Raw genomic sequence first — 18,912 nt, 5'->3', positions numbered from 1 at the left:
GGGACCAGTGAGGGAGAGGAGCAGAGAGAGAACGCCCGGGGCTAAGAACCAAGTTTGGGAAGCACTGGGGACAAGAGAAGGCAGAGTCACGGAAGGAAGCATGAAAGGATGGTCTCTCGCCCTCCTGCCAAACATGAGGCTCCCTCCCTGCGGTCTCCTCTCTCAGGGTTCTGACAGCTTTCTATCTGGAGGTGTCGGGGGCAGCAAGAGTTCGAGAGGGTGATACCGGGTTGGGGGCAGGTGAACTGGGGGAAACTCAGAGGTGTGGACGTGTACCCAGGCACCTGGAGAGCTCGCCCTGCACTTGGCCATCAGAGTCGCCAGCCCCACCTCCTTGCCCCTGGTGGACTTCATCATCCAGAATGGGTGAGAACCTCCCTGCCCATCTGCCCGCCTCCTCATCCTCCTCCACCCCTTCCCCGTTCCTTTCTCTTCTCCACAATCCTTCCCCCTCCCTCTTTTTCTCCCTGACTTTGACCCCTTCCCCTGTCTGTTCCCCTTCCTTCCTCCCTGACCCCCCACCGCCCCCTCAGAGGTCACCTGGACGCCAAGGCTGCTGACCGAAACAGCGCTCTGCACTGGGCTGCTCTCTACAACCAAGCTGACTGCCTCAAGCTGCTGCTGAAAGGGAGAGCATCGATTGGCACAGGTGGGGCTCCCAGCACTTCCCCCAGCCGACCTCTGTTCCTTACTACCTCTCCTGTGGAACTTCCTGCCTTCTGCCCAGACCGAGAGCGCTGGTAACAAGCATGGACTTTGCAGACAGACTGGGGTTCTAATCCTGGCTTGCCTCTGACCACCTCGGTGACCTTGGGATTTGTCCACTCATCTCTTGAACCTCAACTTCCTCATGTGTAAAATGGGTATAATACCACTGACCTAGTAGACCTGCGAAGAAGATAAAATGATGTTTCTGAAAGTACTTAACCAAATAAATACTAGCTGAACTCAAATAATAGTGATTCTGATATCCACCATTTACTGGCACAGTAACACCTCAGAACAACCTCATCAGAAAATTACAAGTATCATACTCATTTTATCGATAAGAAAATCAAGGCCCAGGGAGGCCAAGTAACTTGCCCAAGATCACACAGCCAGGAAGTAACAGAGCCAAGATTCAAACACAATCTGATTCCAAAGGCCCATTGTAACCTCTAAACTATAATGCCTTTTGACCTTGACCATGACCCTTGACTTTGCCCCTCACAGTGAACGAGGCAGGAGAGACAGCTCTGGACATAGCCAGGAAGAAGCAGCACAAGGAGTGTGAGGAGCTGGTGAGGTCTAGGAAAGGAGGGGAAGCCCCTGACCCTTTCTGTCTCTCTGCTGAGCCCCTGACCCTCTGAACTGCCAGGACTTTGTTATTGGCAGCTGGAGCAGGCCCAGGCCGGGACCCTTGCCTTCCCCCTGCACGTGGACTACAACTGGGGACTCTCCACTGAGCCTGGCTCTGACAGTGAGGAGGACGAGGAAGAGAAGGTAGGTCCCCGCCCCGTCTTGTCTCTTGGACCTCTGTGAGACAGAAGATGGAAAGAGCCCGACTTGGCCTGGTGGGGGGAGGGGCAGGGCTGACCTGGAGGAACCCAACTGTCCTTTCTCCCATACTTTTGCCCCCGCAGCGCTCCCCTCTGAAGCCCCCAGCCCAGGCCTGCTGGGCCAGCGGGAGGGTCGACCTCAGCAACAAAACCTATGAGACCATCGCCAGCCTGGGATCAGCTGCTCCTCAGAGCCAGAGTGAGGCCTGCCCCCCACCCTTGCCGGTCAAAAACACTTCTCGGACCATGGTCCAAGGGCGTGCAGGACATGCCAGTGGAGGTACGGCTGGCTGCCCACAAAAATGCTTGTCATACCGTTCACGGAGGGTCTCCCGTGTGCCGGCGCCGAGCTAAGGCTGCAGGCGTTAGTCCACGCCACCCTCGCAATCAGTTGTCAGGTGGAGGTTATCATCTCCCCCTTTCAGGTAAAGGAACAGAGATGTTAAGTAATGTGTCCGAGATCCCACAGCTAATAAGTCCCCGATGTGGGATCCAAACCCAGGTCTGTCTTCTTCCAAATTCCTCAGTGCTTTACTTAAATAAAAAGGGAAAGAAACATTTATTGGCCATCCACTTTGTCTCCTGTATTTTGGGGGCTACCGAGACACAGTCTAGTGGGGGAGATAAAAGCCCGAATGCAATTCGTTACAATATTAGACGCAATGGTATAGAATGTAAATTTCCCCCTCACCCCACAAAAATGTCAATGTCAAAAGCACTCGAATTTGAGTGTTCTGTTGACAGTATTTCAGCACCTAGCTGGTCTCAAGAACTGTTTGTTGAATGAATGAAGAGGCTTGTTCTGAGAGCTCAGGGGAGGGAGGGAGCATGTCCTATTGGGACCGAGGGGTGGTTGAGGAAGGCGTCCTGTCGCGGTAGCATCTGAGCTGAGCCTGAGGGATGAGCAGAGGAGTCCAGACTGAGGAGCAAGGGGAGCAGAAGCAGAACAGTGCGCCAGCGTGGCCTAGCTGTCATAGCCAATGAGACCCAAGCATGGTGGGGAGAAGTTGGAGGGGAAGCCAATGAGACCCAAGCATGGTGGGGAGAAGTTGGAGGGGAACACCAGACAGGTGGGTGGCGTGGGGAGTGGGGGCAGCCGTGATAGGCCTGAGAGGCCAAGGACTGCTTTGAAATTGAGAACAGAGTGAGAGATAAAGACGGGTGTTATCACTTCTGATTCCAGATCGTTCTGAAGTCCCCAGCCTGAGCTCAGAGCTCTCCGCGGCCCCTGAGAGCCTAGGCAGTCCAGCCTCCACCCCATCCAGCCTCACGAGCCCTGTGGACACTGCGGGTCCCACCCAAACCCCGCCCAGCTCTGAGGAGGGCCCCTCCCGACCCAGCCTGCCATCTGGAACCACCCCTGCGGAGACGTACCCCCCGGTCAGGTTCAGGTAAGAGCCCAGCTATGCAGCTGAGCAAGTTTCCCGACCCCTCTGTATATCATTTATTTCCCCCACCTGTCAATGGTGCCTCCCTAAAGACTGGGACACCTCCCAGCTCTGAGACCCATGACTAACGCGATATGCTAGCCCTTGAGTGGAGGGTGAGTGGACCCTTCGCCCTTCAGACACCTGCCCTGAGTCTCGCCTGGCGAGCTGGGAGGAGCCTGGGGCCCAGACTGCTGTAGATGGAGTAGAGAAGGCTGAGTCCCGCCGTGTGGCTCTTTCTAGAGGTTCTAGTGGGATCTCTGCTGTGTCCCATCTCCAACCCACGATCCAGTCCTTCCTTCCCCGCAAACAGCCCTTTCAGGTTGGAGTCTGGGGAGTAGGTGCAGGAAAGCTCCAGTTCCAGGCCTCTGCGGCCTGTGATGGCCCCAGCCTGGGGGCCCTGGAGGACTCTCCATCCACCTGTCTTGGGCCCCAGCCTGTACCTGAGCTCTTTCTCCCCCACTCTAAGAGGCTCTCGGCATGAGGTCACCTTGGCTTTTCCCTGCCTTCCAGCTCCGAGAGCACTCGCTCCTATCGGCGGGGTGGACTGGAGCCTGGAAGACTGTCCCTCAGCCAGGCAGCCTCTGCCCACAAGGAACATGCCGGTATGAGCTCTGGGACTGTGGTTTGTGGGGCGGGAGCAGGACACCTGGGAGGCAGCGTGGGTCAACAGTACGTGGTTGGGGTGGAGTCCTGGGGACCTCTGCCCATGACCGGAGTACGTAGGAGGCCGGGTGGCCACAGTTTGCCTCTGGTGCGCCCCCTTCCCACTCCAGCCTGGGACGTATGAAGCTGGGGAGGGCCCAGGTCTTGAGGGATGGCAGAGGTGATGAGGCCCGAGCTGTGGCTTCTCTCCAGGGGTGAATGAGCAGACCTGGGTCAGCCAGGCTGGTGGCCCACTTCCCTGTAGTGAGGCAGGATTAGGGCAGCCGTATAGCAGCCCTTGGTTTGCCTGACTGTCCCCTCGTGTAGGAGTCTCCTGGAATCCACTCAGACTGCCAGCTCCCAGGCAGAGATGCATGTGACAGGGACACGGCAAGAGCTGTCACCCTGAATCCAGCTTCTCCCTGCTGAATCACGAAGCCTCTCATAGTTACCCATAGTTAGTTGGGGAACCTGGGAGTGGGCACAGGACAGGGCCAGTTGGCTGAGCACGAAACCACGTTTCTTGTTCCCCTGGGGATCCCTCGGGGGTGGCAGTGGTTGTCTATGCTGGGAGTGGGAGACAGCAGGGGCAGGAGCTGGGTCTCTCTGAAGAATCGTCATCCACAGTCCATTGAAGTCACGCGCCAGATCCCAATGTGTGTCCACAGCCAGGTATCCGTCACCCAGCATTTAGCGGATACCTGTTGTTGAGACGTGTGTGATGAGAAGAGCTCGGGCTGTAGGATGTGGGGACTTGGAAAAGTGGCTTTGCTTCTTCAAGCCTTGGTTTGTTGTCTGTTAAATGGGGGATAATGTCATCTATCCGTGATAGGACAGTGGTGGAACAGAGGGAGAGAAACAGTTGGTATATAATACAGGTACTTAGAACATGGCACTTTTCATTCTTCTCTCCCCAGGTTGGCTTCACTGAGGAGAGGGCTCCAAGACAGGGGTTCTCCTGGAAGCTCTGTGCAGCCTTTGCAAGGCTAGCTCCTTGCATGCCTGAACTCACCCCACGTTGGACCCCAATGTTCAGAGCTAGGACTTGAGCCCGCAAGACTGGGGAGCTGAGGTGTCCATTCCCTTGGGTCTTGCTCTGTCTGTCCCTTGTGCCTCTGTGGCTGGCCTTCCTCCCTGCCGTGGGCCTGTGACCCCTCCAAGGGTACGGACCCCTTCCATGTTAGGGCTAATGGCAATTCCTTCCCCTCTGTCCCACCACCGCCCATGGAGCCCTATGGCTGGGTCTGAGAACTCATGAGCTAGCTTTAGCTGCAGAACCCTCAATCTCTCACCAGACCACAATGTTTCTTCCATCAGCCTGGGGGCTCCCTAAGAGTAGGACCAACCCACCTCCATCTTCCAGACCAGAGATTCCGCCAGCCAAGGGGCTGCCTTCTCGGTCATTCATTGGTCTAGTATTCCTTTACTGAGTTCCTCTCTATGTCCAGATGCCACATGAGTAAGACAAGGGTCTTCATTCATTGGTCTAGTATTCCTTAACTAAGTTCCTCTCTATGTCCAGATGCCACATGAGTAAGACAAGGGTCTCGCAGATGTGGTCCCTTGCTGGGACGCTGATCCCAAAGGCTGGGCTTGGGAATGGGCAGGGCTAGATTCCAGGGGATGGTCCTGGGCCCATCTGCTGCCTTACCCCGATGGGACACTGCATTGTCTACAGCTCGCATCCATTCTGGTTGGCCAGCGCTCATGCGGTACTGGCTGTTAAGTAAATACTCGCTAGCACTCCTTTCAAGGGATGGCACAGCCCTCCCGGGGACCTGCTCTATTCCCCAGTCAGGAAGTAGACTAGGAGTAACCCCCGTTTGCCTATTCTCCTTGATGTAGCAGGAAGGAAAGTTCTGGGATGATTGACCTTCCCTTCTCTCCTTTTTCTTTGGTCAACTCAGGAGCCTTCCAGTCTTGGGGGTGGAAAGAGCTAAGAAAGGAGGAAGGAGAACAACAGGAACGGGAAGGCAGGGGCTAAAGGTTCTGCTTCCCAGTCCCAGAAGTGCCACCGTGACTGTCAGCCCCATAATAGAGAACAGGTACAGCTAAGCCATCATCAATCTCTAACACAGTTTTATGGGCACCGGGCGCTGGGCCCTGGCAGGGATGGGCCAGGCCAGACAGGAGAGGCCAGAGGGTGCCAATGGCCAACGAAGCAGTCTGGCCCGGGAGGCTGGGCTGTTTACCCTGGAGACCTGACTGGTCTGGGATCCTACAGGAACGGGTTGTCTTCTGGGCCTCCAGCGTCTGGTTTTATTCATCTCAGCCTTGTTATCTCACTCATCTCTAATAAAATATTTTTTTGGATTAAATTCCAGTGGTTTCATTTGTGGGATCTGAAGAACAATAGGGAAGGGGTGGAAATCCTAGGGCCTGGGATTCTCTCTCTGGATCCACTAAGGAAGACGCCTGGTTTGAAGCTGCGCAAACAGAGGTTTGCAAGCAGGGCTGGTTTCACCCCAGGGGATGTTTGGCAATGCAGACTTTTTTTGACTGTTCCAACTGGAGGGTGCTACTGGCATCTAGTGGCTAAAGGCCGGGGATACCATCCTCCAGTTCACAGGTCAGCCCCCACAACAACGCATCAGCCCGGCCTGAATGTCCAGAATGTTAATGTCCAGGTTCAGAAACACCGGTGCCAAGGAAGTTTTGGCTGGAGGAGCCGGGAGCCCAGCAGTTGAAGTCAGCCACAGTCCTTGTCTCAGTTTGAGGTCCCCTGAGACAACGACTTGGGGGCACGTAGTTTATAATTTGCAAGGTGATCCCAGGAAATGTAATGAGGAAGTAGGGAGTGGAACAGTGGGTCAAAAAGCAATACGGGGTGTATTAACGAGGGGCTACCCCCGTGCACTAGGGCTTATCTTAGGAACCTTTGAGAGACTCTTAATTAGAACATGTCTTTGGGGGGCGCCTGGCTGACTCAGTTGGTTAAGCATCTGCCTTCGGCTCAGGTCATGATCCCAGAGTCCCGGGTTCAAGCCCCGTCTCGGGTTCCCTGCTCAGCAGGGAGTCTCCTCCCTCTGCCCTTCACCCTGCTTGTGCTCTCTCTCGCTCACACTCTCTCTCTCTCAAATAAATCTTAAAAAAAAAAAAAAAAGAAAGAAAAAGAACTTCTTTGGGGCACCTGGCTGGCTCAGTTGGTAGAGCATGCCCCTCTTGATCTTGGGGTCATGAGTTGGAGCCCCACGTTGGGCGTAGAAATTGCTTTAAAAAAATTAAAAAGAGCATGTTTCTGAGTTGTCCCACCGAAAGTGAAAAAATTGGTGTGTTTACCACCAATTCTGGTCTCTCGCTGGCTGAGGGTCCTTCCTGCAGGTGTCAATTCCCAAGCACCCCAGCCTGCTCTGAAGCCCTCATTCCGAGCTGTGGGCCAGTGTTGGAAGTACGTCCAGGCACGGCCTGCTGTGATGGCCAAGTGAGGACGGGTAGACAGAGGGACTACAGTGGGTACCAACAGTGTCTGATACGGTTGAGCAGTGCGACTCTGGGCTTCTCTGAGCCTCAGTCTTCCCATCTGTACAATGAAGAGATTGGACTTGGTGTTTTCTTAGGGTCCTTTGAGCCCCAATGACGTAGGCATCTCGGCTTCTGTTGATGTCATACAACTTAGGCTGAGAACTGTGGGGAACTTGGAGGAAAATCAACTCTCCTTTTTTTCTTTTTCTTTTTTTGAAAAGGCAATCCTGGGATGCCTGGTTGGTTCAGTCAGTGGAGTGTTTGACTCTTGATCTTGGGGTTGTAAATTCGAACCCCACATTGGGTGTGGAGGTTACTTGAAAATAAAATCTAAAAAAAAAAAAAAAAGGCAATCCTGAGTAACTTCAGACAGCTGTCCCTTCAACCCAGAGGTTGCTTGAGAGTTGGCCAAGAGACCTCCCCACATCCCAAAATGATAAAGTCTAACCTCCTAAAAGTGGCCCATAATGCTGGCGTGGTCAGACCACACTCACCTCTGGCTTTCTGCCCCGTCTCCCCCCAAACCAACCTCTATCTACAGCCCCACAATATTTCAGTTCTTCCGACCCTGACATCAAGCACACTCCCATCCCTAAGCTTTGCACATTCAGAACTCCGGGAGGACTGTTTTGTTCCTCTCTGGATGCCCAGGGCTAGAACCGCCTGGCACATAGTAGGTGTTCAATAAATATATGTTGAATGAATGAATGATTGTTTCTTCATCTCTCATGTGAACACTCCCTTCCTGCCCCCATCTCCCACCCTTGCACTTCTGCCCCAAAGTTTAAACTTCGTTTCTTCAGAGCAGATGACCCCTCCCACTGGAGCAGGTCCCTCAAATGTGTCCTTAAAGTGCCCTCACTTCTTCCTGACCCTCCCCCCGATTGTGATAACACAGAATTGATTGCGTCTAAATTTGCTTAGGTTTTCTCTCGTCCATAGACTGCATCTCAAGCTTGCTGGGACCCCTCTGTCTTGTCACTTAGACTCAAAATGCATTTGTTGAATGAAAGAAAAACCCACCCTTTCCTACCACAGTCCCAGGTGACTCAGCAGCAAAGGAGTCGTGACCCAGGTGCGGTGGGGTTCTCTAAAGTTCTCTCAGGCGAGTCTGGAGATGTCACTGAACACCCCGAGCCATCGTGCCCCACTCTGGACACAGCATCGACCACTTTTCATGCTTCCCCTCCAGGTCCCTAAGCCCCTCTTCCAACAAAAGGATAATTTCGGGTTAATTAAGCTCACTAGTTTAGGACTCTTCCCGGGTCTGCTGGGGACACTTGGAAGGTCCTTCCACGGGAACACAGATGTGTGCACAGCTTTGGGGGCACAATTCTCTTTTCTTCCTTTCACCTGAGAAGACCCCTGCAGACCCAATCCCACTGAGGAAGCAGTGGCCTGAGCCTGAATAAATTAGGGGCATCCATGCACCTGGGTCAGTATTTCTCAAAGTTTGTTGCACCTAAGAATCCCCCAAACCCTCACGACTAAGAGAGCAGTCCTGGGGCAGCCCCGCCTGCTGCACTCGGGGGATTTTGTTAGAAACGCAAATGTCACTGCAGCAAACGAAACAAATGGAACTGGAGGGCCTGGATACACGCGTGTACACAGGCCGTGGCCCGAAGGAGCGAGCACCGGCAGCGCAGAGCTGGATTTGACCACCGCGCAAGAAACACGATCCGAGTGCCCCAAGTTGCCTGCACTTGGGCGCAGGCACGGAGCTAGGGCCGCCCGCTTGGAGCTGCGACGACCCTGCAGGGACGCGGGAGCCAGGACTCCTCCCCGAGCTCTGGGGTACCCTCGGGGTCTCGTGTCCGGGGACCACGGGCTCCCCACTTGCCAAATCTCCCTTCGGCAGAAGGGCCGAGGTGCAGGGCCCTCTCTCGCAGCCTCGTCCCTCTCGGGAGGCCAGGCCCGCCAGCGCGGGCAAACTTTGCCCGGGCGAGTCCTTGAAGTCTATATTTAGTGCACGTCACCCCTCCCCCCTGCGGTCGCGAGGCGGGCGGGCCGAGGGGGGTGTGTGGGGGAGAGCCCCGCCCCCGCAGGCGTGTGTGTCGTGTGGGTTTGGGGCCCGCGCCGTCGCGCGCCCTCCGCCTTTGCGCCTCCGGCAGCCCCGGAGCCCCTCGCCGGCCGGGCGTCGCGCGCCAGCATGGGCCGGGAAGCGGAGCTGCTGCGGATCGCCAGAAAGCTCGAGAAGATGGTGGCCAGGAAGAACACGGTGAGGCTGCAGGGATCGGGCCACCCCCCGCGTCCGGGAGGCGCGGCGCGTGCGAGCCGGGAGTCCCGGGGGCGCGTGCTGGCCCGGCGCCCGGGAGGCGCGTGCGGGACGCCGGGGCCCGAGGGAAGCGCGGCTGGCGCACGACGCAGCGCCCCTTGGGGACGGCTGGGATCCCCGGGGTGGGCGTGTGCAGGGCCCAGGGCGCCGGGCAGGGTCGTGCGGGCCCCACAGACGAGGCTTGTGCACACCCTTCTGGACAAGTGGGGTTCGGGGGCCCTGGGTAGCTTGAGCCGGGCCCGGGAAGGCGAGAGAAGACATCGGGACCTGGAAAAGGACCTTCGGAGTCCGGGGACTCAAGGCGTGTGCAAAGTCCGGGGAGTGGCGGCGACAGCGGGGCGGGAGAGAAGGAGGAACGGCCGGGGGGTGAGGGGGGTGGATTACAAAACCCTGGGCAGCCCGAGAACGGGCAAAGAAACTTGAGCTGATGTGGGGTGCTGAGCCGCCTCTATCCCTCAGCGCAGTGGTGGTTCTGGGGTGGAGCCGCAAGGCACCGCGGATCCCACAACCTCACAGCTCGTGGGCGCCAGGAGCGGTTCTACTTGCAACTTTCCCTTAACTTGGCCGCAGGGTGGGGCCCCGGGCGGGTGGGGGCCGAACAGGTGCCCGGCAGCTACGGGCCCCCTCGGAGACAGCAGGGCGGAGGAAATGGGGACGGGCTGTAGGCCTGGGCTGGGGAGGGGGGGCCAGCCCAGAGGAGAATCCAGACTGACGGCCCTACCTGCGGGGCCCTGGGCTCTCACGCCGACTTGAAGTTAATGTTTGATCCTCACCTTGATCTTTGCTTCAGGCTGGCGGCCACCGTGTTGCCTGGCCAGAGCAAACTTGGCCTTGGGTCTGGGAGGGCCTGGGCACACCCGGAGAGGGAGGAGAGGAGAGCGTAGCCCTTGAGACTGTCCCCCCACCTCACCCGGTACCAGGGCTCTCCTAGTCCCACCATCCATAGCCCGGTGCTGGAGCGGGACCTGTCTTTCCAGCCCATTCTGTGACTCTAGGAGCTTGGGAAAGGGATGGACCCTAAGGGGAGCTTTAGAGCAGGGAAGAAGGAAGAGTCACCGGAGCCCTGGAGTTTGTCAAGCAGCCCTAGAGTAGCCACAGTGAGTGCATGTCCGTATAAGGGCCAGTCTGCCCGTTTCCTCACCTGTAGGGCAGAGATGAGATTATCTACCTCCCGGGAAGGAGTGTCTCTGCCGGCAGTGTGAGGGTGGAAGATGTGTAAGACCCTCGGGAGAACTTGCATGGGTGCTTGGTGAGAGTTAGAGAATGACACCTGCCTTTGCACGGCCAGGCAGGACACAGAAACCCTCGGAGTCTGCTGGGAGCCCATCACCCTTACACGCCCAGCCTCCCCCCACCCCCCTTCCCGGGATCCTCCAAACCCCGTGAAACTGACCTCGCATCCGCATCCGAGGGCACTTTCCCAGCTGGGAGTGGTGGAGCTCAGCCCCCGGCTGCTGAGCTGAATTCCACCTCACAGCCCTAACCCTTGCTGACCCCGGGCTTGGGCCAGCAGATTCTGGGCAGGGGGTGGGGGGGTGGGAGTGGGACACCTGAGGATAAGCAGTTTTGGGGGAGTAGAGCTCTGGCTGAGGAGGAAGGGACCTGCCCTGGCTGCCCCCTCACTCCTTTTCTGGCCCTGGGCTCGCCGCTCTGCTTTCCCTCTCTGGACCTCAGTGTCCTCTTCTGTGGAATGGGAAGAGGAAGCCGTGTGCCTGGGGATGGATTCCTGCGGAATTACCCAGAGCTCTGTGCAGGGAAGAGGCCAGTGTGGCCGCAGGGTCTCTGTAGACAGAGCTCCTCTACGGCCACGTCTGCGCCTGGGCTCTCGGCAGCATCTGGGTGGGCACCGAGCTCTGGGCCTGTGGCCAGAGAGGTGGGGCCTGCTCTGGGAGCAAAAGCGGGCCCGCCCAGCAGTGGTTAGGGAGAGGAGGACACACTTCCTGTAAGAAGACGGATCCTCCACGTTGCAGCTCAGGCCTGGGGTTCGCTGCCAATTCATGGGTCCCAGCAACTTACTTATGGCTTTTGTCAGACGCTGTGAGCGGACAACTGAAGCAGCCTGAGACCCACAGCCCAACACCAACAGCCACAGCAACACATACACACAATGACACACGACAAACATAGCTCCACACACACACGCAGCCACACGCCGCCAGAGCTCGACAGGCATCTACACACGTAACTGCAGAGGAGACGTGGCCACCGGCGCTGACGTGACGGACACACTGACTATCATGTTTCCAGAAAGACACACACATGTGTACACCACACAGCCCCCCCCAAACACTTGCCTGCTCAGAGATGATAACACAGGCATCATCCCGCAGAGACGCACAGACACACTGCTGGGAGCCGCATCTATGCAGCTCCGCACGTGGACCAGGGATACTGCTGGCTGCACACCCCATCCCCGTCCACGGAGCATCACACCCGGCAACTCTCGCGCGGAGCTCTGTGAGCCCAGCCGTAGCCGGGGCTCTGGCTGTTTCCAACATGACCCAGCTGTACAGACTGACATACAGACACACACCCAGTGGTGAGCTGCAACCAGCTGAACAGCCACGGTTGATTTTTCAGGAATTTTGCAAGCTGGTTGTGAAATACAGCCATTATTTTATTTTTTTAATTGATGATAGTTGACATCCAATGTGACATCGGTTTCAGGTGTACAACGTAGCGATTCATCAGCTCTGTACATTACGCCGTGCTCACCACAGATGCAGCCCCCACCTGTCACTGTACCATGCTGTTAAAATACCATTGACTTGGGGCGCCTGGGTGGCTCAGTTGGTGAAGCATCTGCCTTCGGCTCAGGTCGTGATCCCGGGGTCCTGGGGTCGAGTCCTGGGTTGGGCTCTCTGCTCAGTGGGGAGTCTGCGTCTCTCTCTCAAATAAATAAATAAATAAATAAATAAATAAATAAATAAAATCTCTAAGAAATAATAAAATAAAATACCATTGACTACATTTCCTATGTAGAGCCATTATTTTTAAAATTAAATGACATACTTAGAGTTAAGTAAATTACATTAAAAACAAAGGTAATAAATACTCCAAAGTCATCACTGCTAATTGTTTTACTACATTTCATTCTCATCTACGGTCTAGAGCTGATTTACTTGGATTACATCAACACGGTGGAAACAGCATATAATGTGTGGTTCTGCACATCTCCTCCCAGGATCTCCTTTAGTTCAGGGACAGCACACTGGTAGCTTGAAATTGGCCACAGAAGGACTAGTGACGTTACAGAAATTGACAAACACTACAAATCAGGTGGTTTTTTTCTTTTGAGAACTGGGCACTAAACCTTGAGCAGCGTGCCCTGCCCTTATTCAGGTTGCGATTCCGTAATTGCACACATGTAGGCAGCTGTGAGGCCATCTAGACGCAGTTTGTATCGTGCTTAGAGCCGGGGGGCCTGAGCGCGAATCCCAGTTCAATGCCTTGTAACCTGTGATGACGTATTTAATCTCCTTGTTTCTTGAGTTGCTCCTCTGTGAAAACGGGGTAATAATTCCGTAAGAATGGGAATGGTAATAGTACATACCTCGCAGGGCCAGTGTGAGAAAGGAATTAATGCAGGTGTAGGACCGAGAACAGGGTAAGCCTTGAATTAGTGGCGCATGCAGAGTTATATGACCACACGTTTACATACACGCACGCATGTCCGCAGGTCAGGCCTCCAAAAACGTACTGCAAACCCAAGTTCCAAGGGAGGCTGAGGGCTGACAGAGGGCAGCTCTTGGGATGTGGTCCTGGCAAGGAAGCCTGGCAGGGCGGGGGCTGGCAGCTGGAAAGGCACAATGAGACCAGGGCAAGGGGCATGCAGAGGACACCGTCAGCTAGTGCTGCCCGGGGGACTGATCTCGGGACAGGAGGCAGGGCTGGCCTCTGGGAAGTGGGAGCAGGAGGGAGAAGGCTGAAATGGGGCCTGGCAGCCAGCAGATTTTCAGATCTGAGGCTCCTTTGCTCCCCTCCCACTCTCCCTTCGCACCTCTGCTTTCTGTGTTAGTCATTCAGTCGGGGAGCACTGAGCTGTGTGCTAAACCTTGAGGTTTCAGAGATTAAAACAGCCTCTTTACCCACAAGAAATGAAAGTATCTGTCCATACAAGGACTTGTTCATGAATGCTCCTAGCAGCTTTATTTGTGGCCCAACTGGAAACTTCCCCCAAGTCCCACCAGCAGGTGAACAGATACGCCAGTTGTGGTATTTCTCTACGATGGAAAACGACTCAGTAGTATAAAGAATTCTTGATCTCTGCCGCAACATAGATGAATGTCAGTTACGCAGAGTAAAAGAAGCCAGAGGAGAAAGCCCCATTGCAGTACTCTTTATATAAAACCCTTTAAAATGCAAGTTGTATCTAAAGTGACAGCAGAGTCCTGGGGGCCTGGGCCTGGGGCTGGGGTGCAGGGAGGGAGGGGTCACAAGGGGGCACAAGGAAACTTCTGGGGATGACGGCTGTGTTATTCTCTTGATAGTGATGATGGTTTCATGGGTGTACACAGACGTCAAACGTGCAGTTTATTGCATGTCAGTTATATCCCAATAAAGCTATTAAAAAAAAAAAAGCATGACCCTCACCCTGCAGGAGCTCACAGCCGGGAAGCGGGGGAAGGAGGGTGCAGACACAAAAGCAGTAGCAAGAAGCCGTGAAGTAACAATGTTAGAGGACGAGATGGGGGAGGGGAGAGCGTGCCCAGGAGAAGGAACAGCAGAACCGAGGCTGGGTCAGCGGGCGTGGTTAGAGCCAGGTCCCAGCTCAGGGCCGCTCGGCTGGAGGCCAGCTGGGTGGTGGGAGATGAAGTGAGGGAGCTGGTCTGCGGCAGAATCTTTTCCCTCTCCTCCTCTTTCTGTCCCTTGCCTGTCCTTTGACCACATGTCTACCCCTATCCTGTAGCCGAGCAGTCCCCGCCTCCTCCTGCCCCCTCTGTCCCGCCAACACCACACAGTGTGAGAAAGGGACCTGGGGCAGGAGCCATGGCCTCCGCCCTCACCTTGTGGCCTCCCACAGGAAGGGGCCCTCGACCTTCTGAAGAAGCTGAACAGCTGTCAGATGTCCATCCAGCTACTCCAGGTGGGGTGGGGCTGGGAAGCCTTGGGGGCTCTGCCTGGGGGACGGGGAAGACCTTCTGGGGAAGAGAAAGACCTGGGGTGGGGGAGCCCTCCAAGGGTGGGGTCTGGGAGGGATTTCTGATGGGAGGGTCAGGTCCTCAGATACAGGACCAGGGTTATGACATCAGCCAGGGCTCAGGGCCAGGGCTCTGGAGAGGCTGGGGCTGTGGACAGGGGGCATTGAGCCAGGGCAGACCTTGCCAATTAGGACGGCCAGTCTTGTGTGTCCATTTGAAGACCAGCCCTGATCCTCTGGCTTTGCAGACAACCAGGATTGGAGTCGCCGTCAATGGGGTCCGCAAGCACTGCTCAGACAAGGAGGTGGTGTCCTTGGCCAAAGTCCTCATCAAAAACTGGAAGCGGCTGCTGGGTGAGAGAGGGCAAGGTCGACCCTGGCCGTGTGTTTCTCCCATCGCCTGGGTTGGGACCATGCCTGGCTGATAGCAGGCACTTAGTGTATGTTTGTCAAATGACTTAAGAAATGACAGATCGCCTCTTAAGTGGGGAATGCCAGTGTTGATCTACACGTGGCAACATTTGTAGACATGTGAGTTTTTGTGTACGTGCGCCTATATGTATGTATTTCCGTGTGCTTGCGTGTTACATAGAGAGCACCTGTCTATATAGATGCATTTGTATGAACAGGGTCTATGTGCAGATGACTTTCTGGCCCCCTGTGTGAGCGCGGGTTTGCACACATATGTGCATGTTGTATGTGCATCTGTGTATGAATACATTTGTGTGTGTGTGTGTGTGTGTGTGCAGGCGTGTTGGGGGCATGTATGGCTATGGCTGTCCTCCCTCCCCGAAGTCGTGCTGGGGTCTGCGGAGACAGCTCAGTTTGGGAACTATGCTGTGTTTTCATTTTCAGACTCCCCTGGACCCCCCAAAGGAGAAAAAGGAGAGGAGAGAGACAAAGCAAAGAAGGAAAAAGGGCTTGACTGTTCCGATTGGAAGGCAGAGACAGGCCTTTCTCCACCGAGGAAAAAACGAGGCGAAGAGCCCAAAGACAGGTATTTTTTCTGGGATGGAGAGAAAGGGGCTGACACTTGTCACACACTTCTGCCATCGTCTCTGTTTGTATAACGTCTCTGTTTATATAACTTCGTTTAATCCTCACACCCCGGGGGGAGCTACTGCTCTCACCTTCCACGGGGCCCCTGGCGGCGGGGGGGGGTCTTCTTGGGCTCAATCAAACAGACCCGTAAGAACCAAATAGGCCATCGCCGGCACTGGCTTCACCTAGGAAGACACCGGGGCAAGAGGCGCAGTGGGCCAGCAGGGCAGGCCCAGGCTTTTCTCATCTGCTAGGTGACCACACAGCCTGCAAGTTATTCTCTGTTCTACGCGGATGCAGGGTAATGAGTCCACAATGGGGAGGGGGTGGGCAGGGAAACCCTGACTTAGAAGACAAAGCTGCTAGGATCCCCGCAGGATTCACTGTCCTCGGGGCAGCCCCCAAAAGCTATGGTTTTCCACTAATTATTTATATTTCATTCAGAGCCCTTCCTGTCTGGGCGTAATTTACCAATCAGGGCTCATTTGCTGTAAGCAACGTTGCCTAGTAACACAGCTGACATCCCACCCTTGTCAGGGTTCCAGGTAAATGGGGCTAGGAACTCACTCAACCGTTAGGAAAGTAAAGTGTTTTGTTGGCTCTCTATTCAACATTTCCATTTTGTGAGGAGAAAGCCAAAGGTTGGGGAGCAGGGACTTTCCCAAGACCATACAGCTATTATGTGACTGAGTGGGATCCCGTCTTTATCAGACCCCCAGACCTCTGCTGAGAAGAATAGAAAAGTTGTCTGTCTTAACTCCGTGCCCATTCCCCCTTGCCTACCTAGCCGGGGTCCCCCAAATTGCATGACTTCAGAGAGACCCAAATGCCTTATCCATGATAGTAGATAAAAGTCCTCATCAATGTATAAATAAATCCTACCCGTTCCCTATGTGACTAGAGCACTTCATTCCTCCGGTGGGCGGAAGGGGGATCTGCATTTGTTCACCTAATAGGTAAGGAGGCTGTTTTAGATAATACCGCATAGTATCTGATGGTAGATAACAGTAGGTATTATATGGATAATATCATCCATGATATATCTACATTTTTAACGAACATACCTTTTGACCCAGTATAGCCACTATAAGGAATTCATTTTACGGAATTAACCAGATTAGGGGCATCTGGCTGGCTCAGTCGGAAGAGCATGGGACTCTCGATCTTGGGGTTGTGAGTTCAAGCCCCACATTGGGCGTAGAGATCACTTAAGGAAAAAAAAAGGAATTAACCAGATGAAAGCATAAAGACTAAATGTTGTATGTGTAACATATTTCTGCGAGCATTTCTGAAACATTTTAAATCTCTGAACGCTTTTTAAATGAATGTTAATATAATCCTATAAAACAAGTGTTTTGCAGAAAACACTTTAGGGAATGATGCTGTCGAAGGAAAGATCTCACCCAGGAGGGAGACATACCTTCACCACGCTATTCCCAGTTTGGGCGGTGCAAATAGCTGTGGGGAAGGGTCCTAAATACCCTTCCATGCACAGAAGAACAGTCCCACACATTGAAAAACTACTTACTATGTTCAAAAAGCTGATAGGGCCTCCATGGAGAGGAACTGCTGGGTAGAAAAAAATTTAATGACATGGGAAAATATTCACTAAGTATTAAGAGAAGCTGTGTATGATGTAGCATATAGTATGACCCCATTTTTATAAAAATTAAGTGAGGGGCACCTGGCTGGCTCAGTCAGTAGAGCATGTAACTCTTGAACTTGGGGTGATGAGTTCCAGCCCCGTGTTGGGCGTAGAGTTTACTAAAAAAATAAGTTAAAAAAATTAAGTGAGTTTTATGTATATGTATAGGAAAAAAGATGAGAAAGATATATACCAGGATGGTAACAGCGATTGTATCTGGGTGGTAGGATTGAGAAGTTTTTTTCCTTCTTCTTTTTGCAGATTTCTGTTCTTCTTATTTTTTTCCAACAAATATATACTAATTTTTATTTTTTTATTTATTTATTTTTAAAGATTTTATTTATTTATTTGACAGAGACAGAGACAGCCAGCAAGAGAGGGAACACAAGCAGGGGGAGTGGGAGAGAGAAGCAGGCTCATAGAGGAGGAGCATGATGTGGGGCTCGATCCCATAACGCCGGGATCACGCCCTGAGCCNCCCTGAGCCGAAGGCAGACGCCCAACCACTGTGCCACCCAGGCGCCCCTATATATACTAATTTTTAAATGAGAAAAAGTAATGAAACCATTTTTTTAAAAAACAGAAATATATCTGTGTGATTATAATTAAGAAAAGCTCCATATTCTACTATAGTAAAATTTTAAAAATCTGCATTGTTGGGTTTCTTCCCATAATGATCCCGTGTTGCTTCTGAAATCAGAACAAATAATACCATTTAAAAAATAAACACGTAAGAGTGATAAAAATCTGTTGTAGAAATAATGGAAAATATAGAGAAAAGGGGGGGGAAACACCCACATTCTCACCACCCAAAGACAATCACTCAATATTTTGGTATATGGTTTTTCTTTCCATTCTCTCTTCGGCTGACTTTCTGTATAATTATTGCCAATTTTATAGTCTGCTTTGTAACACGCAATACTTGTCAAGTTCTGTAATCTTGTTGTTGTTGTATTCCTTTCATGGTGCTCCTATTGCAATCGTATCCCGCTTGGAGAAATCCTAACTGACATTTAACTTTTCATATGGCGTGTTGTGTTTTTGCAAAGGGGTTAGAAGTTTGGCTGGCAGGGAGCCCCCCCTTCTCCTCTGCACGGTGGCCAATGCGGAGTTAACATTTCCTGAATATCACTAGGCCACCTGTACCCGTGCCTTCCCTGTGTTCCTGCTATGGCTGGTCTGGCTGCACCTGGGGCCGGTTCTGAGCACCTGGGCCAATGAAGGGCGGGGATGGGGAGGGGGTCTTATGAGATGAAGCTGAAAGACTAGAGGCTGGACCAATGGGAGAGGATCCAAACGGGACATGGGACTAACTGACCTGTAGAATAGGGAGTACAGGCACCTGGGGGAAGGCGACAGCCTGGACACATGTATTTCCTTTTGCTCCATCCCTGAATCCCATCCCTGAATTAAAGGGATTTTTTTTAAGGCCTACAAGGACGGCAGGTATGGGAGAGGAGACGATTGGAGAGCAGAAAAGCTAAGTTCTGGGCTGAACTTGATCACTTATTCACACCCTTAGTCTCTAAGACTCGGTATTGTGGCCTGAAAAATGGGCATCATTTTCTCAGATTGTTTTTCCTTGTAAAAATAAAATGTTTTATTTGTAATGTATTCTAATTATATTTATTGTTTAATTTATTTATTGTTTTAATTTAACTAATTTTTTAATTTAACTATTTTGTAGTTATATATAATACTTATTTATATATTATATATATACATTATATATATTTATA

The 18,912-nt window shown here is 53.2% G+C and overlaps 2 protein-coding genes across 5 annotated transcripts in view; both read left to right on the top strand.

The window, feature by feature from the left end:
• Window positions 1–6,198, top strand: part of ASAP3 (ArfGAP with SH3 domain, ankyrin repeat and PH domain 3) — a 47,749-nt gene extending 41,551 nt beyond the window's left edge. The window contains exons 17-24 of one of the 2 annotated variants that reach the window (XM_034646361.1): window positions 281–366; window positions 534–649; window positions 1,213–1,280; window positions 1,375–1,482; window positions 1,623–1,818; window positions 2,722–2,929; window positions 3,479–3,570; window positions 4,528–6,198. In XM_034646361.1, coding sequence (XP_034502252.1) covers window positions 281–366; window positions 534–649; window positions 1,213–1,280; window positions 1,375–1,482; window positions 1,623–1,818; window positions 2,722–2,929; window positions 3,479–3,570; window positions 4,528–4,541 — 888 coding nt within the window. In that variant the 3' untranslated portion in view covers window positions 4,542–6,198. The remainder of the gene's footprint in view (window positions 1–280; window positions 367–533; window positions 650–1,212; window positions 1,281–1,374; window positions 1,483–1,622; window positions 1,819–2,721; window positions 2,930–3,478; window positions 3,571–4,527) is intronic. The other variant, XM_011228384.3, reaches the window with a different exon arrangement.
• A 2,908-nt stretch (window positions 6,199–9,106) lies between these two features.
• The window catches only part of TCEA3 (transcription elongation factor A3), a 37,466-nt gene continuing 27,660 nt past the window's right edge, over window positions 9,107–18,912 (top strand). The window contains exons 1-4 of one of the 3 annotated variants that reach the window (XM_034646329.1): window positions 9,107–9,290; window positions 14,371–14,433; window positions 14,736–14,841; window positions 15,343–15,484. In XM_034646329.1, the coding sequence (XP_034502220.1) occupies window positions 9,222–9,290; window positions 14,371–14,433; window positions 14,736–14,841; window positions 15,343–15,484 (380 nt within the window). In that variant the 5' untranslated portion in view covers window positions 9,107–9,221. The remainder of the gene's footprint in view (window positions 9,291–14,370; window positions 14,434–14,735; window positions 14,842–15,342; window positions 15,485–18,912) is intronic. The other 2 variants (XM_034646322.1, XM_034646335.1) reach the window with 2 other exon arrangements.

The sequence above is a fragment of the Ailuropoda melanoleuca genome, chromosome 2, assembly GCF_002007445.2.
Source record: "Ailuropoda melanoleuca isolate Jingjing chromosome 2, ASM200744v2, whole genome shotgun sequence".
NCBI classification, from domain to species: Eukaryota; Metazoa; Chordata; class Mammalia; order Carnivora; family Ursidae; genus Ailuropoda; species Ailuropoda melanoleuca.
This window is presented reverse-complemented; position numbering and strand designations above follow the sequence as displayed.